The following is a 12,560-nucleotide window of genomic DNA, read 5'->3' on the forward strand; positions in this document are numbered from 1 at the left end:
GGCAAACCCCGGAGATCTTGCCTCCGGAAGAAGAGCAGAAGAGCCCTGGTTTCCGGTTGTAGGCTGTTTGTAGTCCGTGTGATACTGACCAATTACATTTAAGCCGGCTGCAGTTGTTGCCAGGTTAAACGGTCCGTGCGGTGAACTAACGAGGCGGAACATAATTGGCGTCACTGTAAATTCTGAATCCATCGCAATGGTTCAGCATATTTACTGATATATAAACGGAAGCTGGAAACGGAAATTCGCCTCCTCAAACCGGAATGCCAAAAAAATGGGGGCTGCCCCCAGAGGCTGTATCGTCGTCTGCCGGAAGTCAGACGCCGGGTTCCGAGAATGTCTCAAACCATAGTGGTACTCATAGTGCACTGCATTTTTCCATACTTCTCAGTGTGAACGCACTTATGCACTCACAATATTAACTGCAAGTACAGAAGTACACGATTTGAGACACAGCACAAGTGAACTCTGAGTAATTTTAAGGTACATCGTCAGCATATTTCTTTTCCTTAACCAAATCAAAGTAACTTTACAAAAAGTACCTGACCTCATTCATGGGGCGCAAATTCCTTAGATATTATACAAACCTATGTATGGGGATACTTTGCAAATTTGTGCATTACTAAATGACTTTATATGCTTATATATATATATATATATATATATATATATATACAGTACAGGCCAAAAGTTTGGACACACCTTCTCATTCAATGCGTTTTCTTTATTTTCATGACTATTTACATTGTAGATTCTCACTGAAGGCATCAAAACTATGAATGAACACATGTGGAGTTATGTACTTAACAAAAAAAGGTGAAATAACTGAAAACATGTTTTATATTCTAGTTTCTTCAAAATAGCCACCATTTGCTCTGATTACTGCTTTGCACACTCTTGGCATTCTCTCCATGAGCTTCAAGAGGTAGTCACCTGAAATGGTTTCCACTTCACAGGTGTGTCTTATCAGGGTTAATTAGTGGAATTTCTTGCTTTATCAATGGGGTTGGGACCATCAGTTGTGTTGTGCAGAAGTCAGGTTTAATACACAGCCGACAGCCCTATTGGACAACTGTTAAAATTCATATTATGGCAAGAACCAATCAGCTAACTAAAGAAAAACGAGTGGCCATCATTACTTTAAGAAATGAAGGTCAGTCAGTCCGGAAAATTGCAAAAACTTTAAATGTGTCCCCAAGTGGAGTCGCAAAAACCATCAAGCGCTACAACGAAACTGGCACACATGAGGACCGAGCCAGGAAAGGAAGACCAAGAGTCACCTCTGCTTCTGAGGATAAGTTCATCCGAGTCACCAGCCTCAGAAATCGCAAGTTAACAGCAGCTCAGATCAGAGACCAGATGAATGCCACACAGAGTTCTAGCAGCAGACCCATCTCTAGAACAACTGTTAAGAGGAGACTGCGCCAATCAGGCCTTCATGGTCAAATAGCTGCTAGGAAACCACTGCTAAGGAGAGGCAACAAGCAGAAGAGATTTGTTTGGGCCAAGAAACACAAGGAATGGACATTAGACCAGTGGAAATCTGTGCTTTGGTCTGATGAGTCCAAATTTGAGATCTTTGGTTCCAACCGCCGTGTCTTTGTGAGACGCAGAAAAGGTGAACGGATGGATTCCACGTGCCTGGTTCCCACTGTGAAGCATGGAGGAGGAGGTGTGATGGTGTGGGGGTGTTTTGCTGGTGACACTGTTGGGGATTTATTCAAAATTGAAGGCACACTGAACCAGCATGGCTACCACAGCATCCTGCAGCGACATGCCATCCCATCCGGTTTGCGTTTAGTTGAGCGATCATTTATTTTCAACAGGACAATGACCCCAAACACACCTCCAGGCTGTGTAAGGGCTATTTGACCAAGAAGGAGAGTGATGGAGTGCTGCGGCAGATGACCTGGCCTCCACAGTCACCGGACCTGAACCCAATCGAGATGGTTTGGGGTGAGCTGGACCGCAGAGTGAAGGCAAAGGGCCAACAAGTGCTAAACACCTCTGGGAACTCCTTCAAGACTGTTGGAAAACCATTTCAGGTGACTACCTCTTGAAGCTCATGGAGAGAATGCCAAGAGTGTGCAAAGCAGTAATCAGAGCAAAGGGTGGCTATTTTGAAGAAACTAGAATATAAAACATGTTTTCAGTTATTTCACCTTTTTTTGTTAAGTACATAACTCCACATGTGTTCATTCATAGTTTTGATGCCTTCAGTGAGAATCTACAATGTAAATAGTCATGAAAATAAGGAAAACGCATTGAATGAAAAGGTGTGTCCAAACTTTTGGCCTGTACTGTATGTATATATATATGTGTATATATATATATATATATAAGCATATAAAGTTTATTTATATATATATATATATATATATATATATAAGCATATAAAGTTTATTTATATATATATATATATATTTTTTTTTTTTTTTTTTTTTTATCATATCTTTATTATATCCATATACTTTCTTACAGCAATACATGCCAGCACGAAAAGTTTGTTGGGGTAGTTGGAACTGAGCAGGTACGAAACACACGCACATGCACTTGTAGTTGTAGTTGAGTAAATGGCAAATAAACAGCTCTTGAATCTTAATCAAATCCAAATATTGAGATAAAGTTCGTTTCTTTTGAAGACTCATTCAATGAACATGATTCATGAGGAGTATTTCACACCAAACGGTTTGCTAATTAGTGGCTATTGGTAAGACAGATGGTGGTTCGACAACTGCGCAGATAGCTGGCATTCATCTGAACCTATCAAGCCAGTACACAATGTAGCATAAAGCAGATACAATGTGTGTATATATATATATATATATATATATATATATAATATATAAAATCAGAGTAGGCCAAGCCACAGAGTGTCTTCTCTTTGCTTGGGTGAGAGAAGGATGGGCATCTTAAAGGTACTTCAGGTCAGACATCATTTAGCACGAACTCTGGGCTTTCATAGGAATGCTCACCCAACTTTTGGCACATTTCTCTGCTGCTTAGAGTCGATGGAAAATGCTGGAATGATTCTACTAGTTCTGTTTTCTGGTTTGAGCTTTAGAGCTGAAATGTCTCACATAAAGTGCCATTCTCAGATGAAAGTGTGAGGTCTCTCCACAAAACCAGTCCACATGGTGCTTGTAGTCTTGCAAGGCTCACTATGCATTTCATTAAGACAGGCTTCATCAACAGCTGACAGTATGTTTTATCACTGTGACTGACCCTTTCCTAAACCTGATCTCTGGTGGCAGAAAGAGAGATCCAGCATGTCGAGTTATCATCTAAGAAATTCCCAATAGTCCGCTGATTAGTCTGGTTTCCAGCGGCCCGGTTTAGTCTCTTCTTTGTGAATGTTCCCATGCTAATATCTCAGAACCAGAGCTTACATAATTTAGGTGGATTTGTGAGGCTGAGTGTGAGGAGGTCAGAGACAGACTGAGAATTTTTTAAAACCCTCTTGGACAAGGAGTTTTTCTTTCAGAAGTGTCTGAGGCTTCAAAGGAGGTTGGGAACCCTGAATTCTTTGCCCCCTGGCTGGGTAGTTATTGTGTCTTTGGTCTGATCAGTAACTTTACTTTTCTGCTATTTGGCTGGAAAACTCTTCCTCGCAATCCCTTGAAATTTTAACTCCCAGTCCCCTGATGGATGGAGAACATGCTCACCTGTCAGCACCATCAGGAATACAAATGAGTTCCTCCCTTCCCAGAAAACACTGACTAGACACTAAACAAACAAGCCACTGCTACACATGGAAGCTTCTGTGACTCAGGTCCATTCAGTAAGATACTATTATTCTTCAGTCAGTATGTTTACCTGCCTCTTGATGCTACAACGTTTTATAATTGCATGGTGAATTTTATTTATCTGATTGAATATAATGAGAAAGTGCACTGTGTGGTGAACAGAAGTCACTGATGGAAACGTCACAAATCAGACACTGTTTTTCTGGCACAGTGCGTGAGTGTGTGTCCTCTGTACCTTTGTCGCTGAAGTCGTCGACCAGGATGACCTCTGCGATGAGCTGTGGAGGAGAGCGGTTGAGCACGCTGTGGACCGTCCTCAGCAGCGACGACCAGCCCTCGTTATGGAACGGGATGATGATGCTGGTGTTGGGCAGCTTCTCTGCATACAGCTTCTGTTTACAGCTGCAAACAGGCAAAAATAAATATTACTCGTCATTTTTCAGCTGTCCATGTTTTTCTCCATCTACCTGCAGGTGTGGGAAGGTGGATGCTGGGTGTGCTGCAGCACCCCCTATTGACAAGGGGCTGAACAACACAGTCTGTAAATAGTTGGCAATTTTACTGTAACTATCGGGCTGAACATGTATTTTAAATTTTGAACTGCATATGATAAGTGTCTCTAAGAAAATATATGAAACTATACAAATATGCAAATTCAATTAACCCCTGCGATCTGACGTGACAACAACATCACATTAGGTCACAGTGCAAGTGTCGGGGTCAGGTCACGGGTCGGCTAAACTGGGAAAGAGATTTTTGATAGTTGGAGTTAATCAACAGTCAGAAACAATTAAAAAATATATAGTTTTGAAGCTACTTTTTAGATCCATAAAATTCCTCAGATGTGAGGGACTTACAGTGTGAGGGCATATAGCCACTGGGATGGAGTTTTATGGTCGCTTACATTATTGATGGAGCAGATGACAAGTGGACATATGATTTGCCCCATGGAAGTGAGTGGCAACGGGACAACAAGATGTCTGGCTCCATTCAAAATGCAATATTAGAAATATTGACACATGCAGTCCATAGAGAAATAGTGAGTGAAGTGAAGGGATGCACATGCTTCTGACTAACAGCTGATGGAACCACTAATGTAAGTACATCTGTAGCCACTGTGTAAGCTCTTGTACATACATAGTAATTCAGTAATGTATTTATACAGTGCAGCATCCCTTCAGCAAAAGTATGTTCCCGCACGCCTGCATCCACCTTATTGAGGGAAGGAACAAAGCATCTCATTCACATCCCTCATCCAGCAACCTTTGTTCTGGTTACACACTCGCCTCTTCAACAGATCTCAGGTCACTGAGGTGACATATGGATTTAGTGCTCACATGTATGTGCCTGAGCAGGCTGAAGACAGCATTTCTACTCAGCTCACTGAAATCCACGTGCAATCTTCTCTGAAACCACTGTTCAATCCATTTTCTATCATTTGCTACATTGTGAAAATGGTATTTGCTCACCACTCAGAGAGAAAGAGAAGAAAACAAGGAGAAAACATTTTCAAAGAGCCCATTATATTTCATATATACAGTATGTACATGTCAATTTTTGGTTTTGACACCAGATTGTCTCCTGGTGTGTTGCAGAAAAATAATATAGAATGCTAAAAAACCCCATGCCCTTTCATTCCGATTAAAAGTGGAATTAAACTGTGCATGTAAACGTACTGGGGCGGCACGGTGGTGTGGTGGTTAGCACTCTCGCCTCACAGCAAGAGGGTTGCCGGTTCGATCCCGGGCGTGGGAGCCCTTCTGTGCAGAGTTTGCATGTTCTCCCCGTATCAGCGTGGGTTCTCTCCGGGCACTCCGGCTTCCTCCCACAGTCCAAAGACATGCAGATTGGGAACTAGATTAATTGATAACTCTAAATTGTCCGTAGGTGTGAATGTGAGCGTGAATGGTTGTCTGTCTCTATGTGTCAGCCCTGCGATAGTCTGGCGACCTGTCCAGGGTGTACCCTGCCTCTCGCCCGATGTCAGCTGGGATAGGCTCCAGCCCCCCCGCGACCCTCAAGAGGATGAAGCGGTTAGAAGATGAATGAATGTAAACGTACTGACTGACAAAAATAAAATAAAATAAAATAAAATTGATAAAATGGATATAACCTCATAAGCTCCCTGTTGGACTGTGATTATGATTCAAGTCTTCCATACCAAATGTCAAAATGCATTGTTTGGCACTGCCTTTAAAAACAACCCATATGCGTGTTTTCTGATCAAGACAGCATTGTTAAACTAACATTGTTGGAGCCTTTCAACACCATAACATATCACTAATTCATAGAAGTGTTTTCAGATCTGACATGACTATGGATAAGGTTTGGTTAGCTTGCCTTATGACAGAAGAGCATGTTAAAGTTTAGTACTTTTGTCCTTCCTACATGGACGTTAAGGTACCATAGCATCATCACACTACTTTTATCTTCACTCCTGACAGACAAGACCCATAAAAACAAAATTAATCATGACAAAACAAGAATTCCACAGGTTTTATTTGGACCCTGAATGGAGCTCAGTGCAGCACAATCTGCAGTGAAGCCACACACGTGTCCTACCTGCATCAGAGACAGCTTCAGTATTATTATTTACAGCACATACAGCTCATATCAGTTGCAGTAGCTGTGAACAAGTGCTCTGATGACAGGTAACAGCGATCACCTAGTACATGATCAACACAGCAGGCGGTGGGAACCCTTGCTCAGGAGCTAATCATGGGAAGAGAGTTACGGCCCCCCGCTGATGGAGAGAGACAAAGTGTGTAGCGAACTGTGTCAGTCGATCAATGTCCGTGTTGAACATCAGCCCGCGTGTTATTCATTCCAATATTAATGCTAGGAGACATGCAGGAGGAGTGATAGGCAGGCGGTCGGCTGGTGACTCTTAACAAACCCTGTCCAATTACACAGGGGATGGAGGTGTGCATTTGTGTGTGTGCATGTGTGCATGTGCGTGCCTGTGTGTGTGTGTGTGTGTGTGTGTGTGTGTGTGTGCTTCAATTAAAATCTTGTCAGCGTGCAGAAATCGAATGTGTCAGTCGCAGGTCTGGAACTGTCTGCCTCTGAGGCACCGACAACATGCCAATCACCAAGAGGCAGGCGCTGCCTACAGGGCACACTGGGTGAAGGAAGTTTAAGAGTCGGGGGGCAGGTGTGTTCATTTGATTGGTCACAGGAGGGTGACAAGTGTCTGGCAGCCACTGGGGGCTACATCAACACCATTTACATGCTAATAATTCAATTACAACCACTTTAAAGCAAGAGCAGATTATAGCAGTTGTCAAGTAAACACTTGATGAAGGTACAGATAATGGGTGATGACTTGATTTAGTTGAGACTCGTCTACCTGAAGGCTTGATAGAGAAATATATTCAAGTTTTAACTTTGGCCTGGAACATTTCTCCAGACAGATCTTGTATTGCTGCACACATGGATGGATTACTGAATGAGCCTACCAGCCAGAGGTCCAGGGGCCTTAAGTGTCAGGGGCCCCTTTAGCTTTCATCTGCAACAACATTTCACTCAAATTAACACATACTGACCAAGAAAAGTCTCAAAATAAACCCAAATAAACATTAAATGATGACAAAGACACACAAACAACTACAAAGAGATGCAGAACAGCTGCAGAAGGAAAGAATAGACTCACGATGACTGAAAATGGGCAAAAGAACCACAAAGAGGCACAAAATGACAACACAGAGACTAACAATGACTACAAAGAGATGCAGAGCAACTACGAAAATGGGCAAAACAACCCACAAAAACACTGCAAACAGACATAAACCCACAGAGAGATGTGCAGCAACTACAAAAATACATAAAATGACAATAAAAAGAGGCTAAACAACTATAAAATCTGTGTTCTGTATCAGCTGAGGAGAGGTGGTGGGGCCGTCTGCATGTCTGCTCTCAGGGGCCCATTGTCTCATAATCTATCCAAGGCTACACACCTTTAATATTTACTTATTGTACAGAACTGATGTGGTCTCAGTTAGGTAAAAATAACATTAATAGCAGCTTTAATCAGGAAATATCAAAATGCTGTGTCATTGTTTTGATCAGCATTTATAGACCTGAAAGACTTGGATCTTGATCCTCTTATGAAGATTTGTCTTGGACATGCCTAAAAAGACATGACTGTGCCAAAAGACATCAGACATGCTCTGACATCTGCATGCATGAGTGTTGAAAATGGGCATGAGTGGATTTAATAAGAAGCTTAAGCTGCCTACCACGTCCGTCAAAAACCCAGGATTCACATTTTGCTCATGCACCTACATCAGTCAGCATTAGAACTAAAGCGCAGGCTTGTACAGAAACTAGCTATGCAAGGTTGATTTTAGGTGTTGCACTTTTTCTAAAGTACCTGTCAGCACAGATGAATCACTGCAAGAGACGTCTAAGGTCAGAGGAGGTCTGCTATTATAAACACTGATAAAAAAACAAGAATCAGTCCTCCTAGGGAAACTGACAGACAGGAAGCGTTCAAAGCTGTTTTCCACATGAAAGAAACACAAGGGTCAAGAGTCAGATGTTAGTCCTCGTCAGGCAAAAGAAAAAATGTGATTAAAGGCCTTCCACAATGCCATTCTGGGATTGAAAGGGAGCGCACAGTTCACAGGAGTCTGCAGAGGTCATGGCTTCTAAATTCTAAAACTTTTTAAAAAAAAAAAAAAGAAAAAGAAAAAATAAATAAATAAATATATGTATATATATATATATATATATATATATATATTTCCTGATGCAGCAGAGCTCCAGCAGTAATCCTTGACAAATACTGCACTATACATGCTCTCCACGACCTGCTATTCCCGTGAGGATGAATACACAGGTGGATGTCAGGGACTTTCACAATACTGCCACTTTTTTTTTTTTTTTTTTGACGCACTATATCAAGCAATCTTACACAACACATCTATATCACACCAAATCAGGTTTAATCATACCCACGATTGTGGTTATGATGGCATTAATTGCCGGGCTGTTTTTGGATTTGGCATTTATTTATATTCATTAAATATTCCTCATCTGTGCATTTCACCAACAAGCCAATGCATTTAACGTGCATGCATTTTTGATTGTGCATAGCAAGTTTCTGACTTTGTTTTAGCAGCATGTTCATTAATTTACCTGGAGGCACAAATGCATATATACACACACACACACACACACACACACACACACACACACACACCAACACAAACATACAGAACTCACTTTGCATGGCGGATGTCAGGCAGGGAGCGGTTGAGGGAGATCCGGTCACTTATGTAAATGTTGAAGCCGTTCTCTCTGTAGGCCTGGTCGACCCGGTCGGATTCTGTCAGAGGGAACGGCTTCCCCTGTTCACCATTACCTGTATCAAACACACACACAGGTTGGTGAAAAAAACATACTCTAGTACCCATCTGTATGCATCCCACACACATACATTTCAAGTCAAACACAGCTTTGTATGAATGCTAATATTGCTCTGTGTCTGCTGTGATGTTTCAATATGCAATTGTCTGCTAACACTCCATTTCAACTTTTTAAGTTGACTATAATATCAGGCTCTAATTGTGGCCTAAAAATCTATTAATACTGGTTGAAGATTTCTGTTTGGCAGAAACTAGATGAGCAGGATACTATATTATTATATATTACATAGGATATTCTATAACAATATTTATGATACTTCACCTGTGACATATAAAGACAACAGAGAGAAATATGAGCAAAGGTCGGATTCAGAGGTATAAATACAAAAACAAAAAACAAAAAAACAAGGTGATAGGTGACAATTTAAAACATAAAAACAGGCTATAATGGAATTTAATGCAGTAGGGCTCTCCGGTATTCTGTATTGCTTTTAATTATTTACTCATATAAGTCAAGTGCTTATTTAATGTCATCCCTGTTAAATCAGTAAACATGTTGGCATAGTTTACTTTCACATCCTCCTTTGTGTCTCTTGTTTGGGTAAGTAACCACTTAAAAGTACATATCGTATCTATTCACATCAGTGAGAAACAAAGTTTTATTCATTTATAAACCCCCTGGACTTTAATAGTTCTGACGTCACAACTTTCTGCACATTCACAACACATCCCACATGCCTGTGTTCTATGAGAAGTCGAGGGAAAAGTTATCGTATCGTATCATATCGTATCGTATCATATCAATATAATAAATCCTAATTTAATAATGAGAATAAAGTTGAAATATTTCAAGAAAAAAAAAATCTGCCTGCCCTATGGGCCACTGTGCATTACATAATTGCCCTGCTGACAGGTCCCTTCATATCATCTGACAGACACAGAATCCGGTTTGGGACAATCTGGATGAGACAAAGTTTAAGCCTCTGTGCGCTGCTCTATATCAGAGGTGGAATACCAAACCTAATTGGAATAACTGCTCATCAGGTATAATACAGGATCTTCCTGTAGCCTATTGAGAAATTATAATGCACTGTCCCTTACTGAATCAATACAAGACACCACTTGTCCCGTATTTTCATGCACAGAGCTGTTAAGATGAGTATTATGTGAACATGTTCGCTCAAATACTGGTGGAGACATTTCTGTCCTCCCAAAATACTGGCAGGGAAACTTGCCTACAGTCCATATGCAAACCTCCGCCCTTACAACCTTAGGCAATTATTCTCAAGATTGATTAACCTGCTGATTTTTTTGCTGATTAAGCGTTGCTCAGTCAGATCAACAAGTTGCTTGTTTTTTCCAGTCCAAAACCCAAAGATATTCAGTTTAGTATCATTAAAGAATACTAAAATCAACACATATTCAGATTCAAGACTTAAACAAAGTATATACCAATAAGTTTACAGTCTGTTCAGTAATTCATTAATCAACTAATCAATTCAGCTCTGAGACAATCAATATATATCTAAAGTACATACATTCTAGACACACTATTCGGTATATCACTTAGCTTATATTTAAGACACGTACACCAAAGCATTGCACCTAATCGCTCTCCAAGAACCCTCCCCACACAAACATTATGAAATCTGAGCTCATTTCAGAAGTGCATCAAATTACACTGTGCTGCATGTTTCATTAGCCACTCATCAATGCACTCCACACAAACACACAAAGACGCATGCATGGAGGCTGATCTATAGTCAGAGGAGAGCATCAAATTAAAGTGAGCTGCCTTGTTCCATTAGGCAGAAATGATCTGTCTACATTCCTGAAGGTAATAACTGTGGAAAATAACTCCTCACTTTAATGGCTCATTTCAGAGATAAACTCCTCTACTTAACATTGTGCTTCCCCCTGCATAATAAACTTGTTACATAGATCACCTAAATAATGCTTTCTAGTCCACTCAGGCAAATCTGAACCCGAGAAAACTTTTAAAAACTACCTTATAATATTCTTCTTTGAGATGCAGTTTATTAGTGATTTTCTTCAGAAAATTGATATTCAGGTGTCTCACTTGTGCTTTTACCAAGCAATGCACATTACACATTTGTGTGCTTAGCTGGTGGCATGTGAAATGCTCCAGACAGGTTTGAACATTGAGACATACACACTTGGTCTCGCTTTCAGTGCCTCCTTCTCTCTCTCGGCAGCTAAGCCGTTTAAACTCTCTCAACCTGACTCCCTCCTTGATGCTGGAACATTCAAACACAAGCTGTATGCTAAAGTCATACTGCATATTTACTCGGCAGGTTTTGAGGATGACATGCGTGTTTACACTAGAAAAGTGACTAAAAACAGTCAGTATACATGCTAATAAATGGTTGTTTTTGAACGCCCTGTACACGGGCACTTGTCCTTCAATGATAATACACAACAGAAAAGGTAGAAGGTGTGATAAATTGTAGGTAGTATTGAGATGGCTCCAGAAAGACCTTGGAAAATAATTCTAAGTATTAAAGGATAACTTCGGTATTTTTCCACCTGGGCCCTATTTCCCCATGTGTATGTGTGCGTATGATTCATAGGTACAACTCACCAGTGCTATCTCTGTAAATAGCATACTAAGTGTTTCCCTGACCCTTCACTTGCTCTGGGCTGTGACGTCATCTCGCGAGAGCTTTGCTTGTTGCCGGAAGAAAACAGAGGAGCCATGCAGAGCGCCGCTCAGAGTGGCGCTGGTTGTCCCGGAGTACAGCTGAGAGTTTTACTGCATCAAAACAATGGTTCGTGTTTGTGCTTATCCAAATTGCAAGAACAGGATGTCGCGCAACACCCCGTACAGCTTTCACAGGCTGCCTTTGTCGGACGGCGAGATGCTGAAGTTGTAGCTAGTTGTGCTACAAATGGATGCTAACACTCCCCTCCAGACACTGCGCCTTGCAGGCCATCGGGTCTGCAGTGCTCACTTCTCCCAAGATGATTACTGCCAGCCGAAGAAGAGAAGACATCCAATCCCGAAACACCTCTTCCTCAAGAAAACGGCTGCCCCGCGAGTAGAGAGAGCTACAGACACAGTGGAGCAAAGCTCTCGCGAGATGACGTCACACAGCCCAGAGGTAAGGGAAACGCTTAGTATGCTATTTACAGAGATAACACTGACGATCTGAACCGGTCAGTGGCGAAAAAAGCACCCTTTAATGTAACTTATACAGGACGCATTTGCCCCCGTTACCGTTTTAGCTTGTTTTGCGGCTGCTGGCTGCATCCGCCTCCCTCAATACTGAACCAATTTTAAAACGAGTTGTACCTATGAATCATACTCACACATACACATGGGGAAATAGGGCCCAGGTTGAAAAATACCAAAGTTATCCTGTAAATCTTTAGAAAGACATGTTGGTGTCTCTTTGAGAAGTTTCGCTGGCAGTCGCATTTCAAA

The 12,560-nt window shown here is 41.3% G+C and overlaps 1 protein-coding gene across 2 annotated transcripts in view; it reads right to left on the minus strand.

Moving 5' to 3' along the window:
* LOC125898522 (polypeptide N-acetylgalactosaminyltransferase 10-like) overlaps positions 1-12,560 on the minus strand; it is an 89,812-nt gene that overhangs the window by 54,556 nt on the left and 22,696 nt on the right. For both annotated transcript variants that reach the window (XM_049592351.1, XM_049592350.1), the window contains exons 3-4: positions 8,973-9,111; positions 3,982-4,148 (exon numbers count right to left, since the gene is read on the minus strand). In XM_049592351.1, the coding sequence (XP_049448308.1) occupies positions 3,982-4,148; positions 8,973-9,111 (306 nt within the window). The remainder of the gene's footprint in view (positions 1-3,981; positions 4,149-8,972; positions 9,112-12,560) is intronic.

Source organism: Epinephelus fuscoguttatus, linkage group LG12 (assembly GCF_011397635.1).
Source record: "Epinephelus fuscoguttatus linkage group LG12, E.fuscoguttatus.final_Chr_v1".
Classification (NCBI taxonomy): Eukaryota; Metazoa; Chordata; class Actinopteri; order Perciformes; family Serranidae; genus Epinephelus; species Epinephelus fuscoguttatus.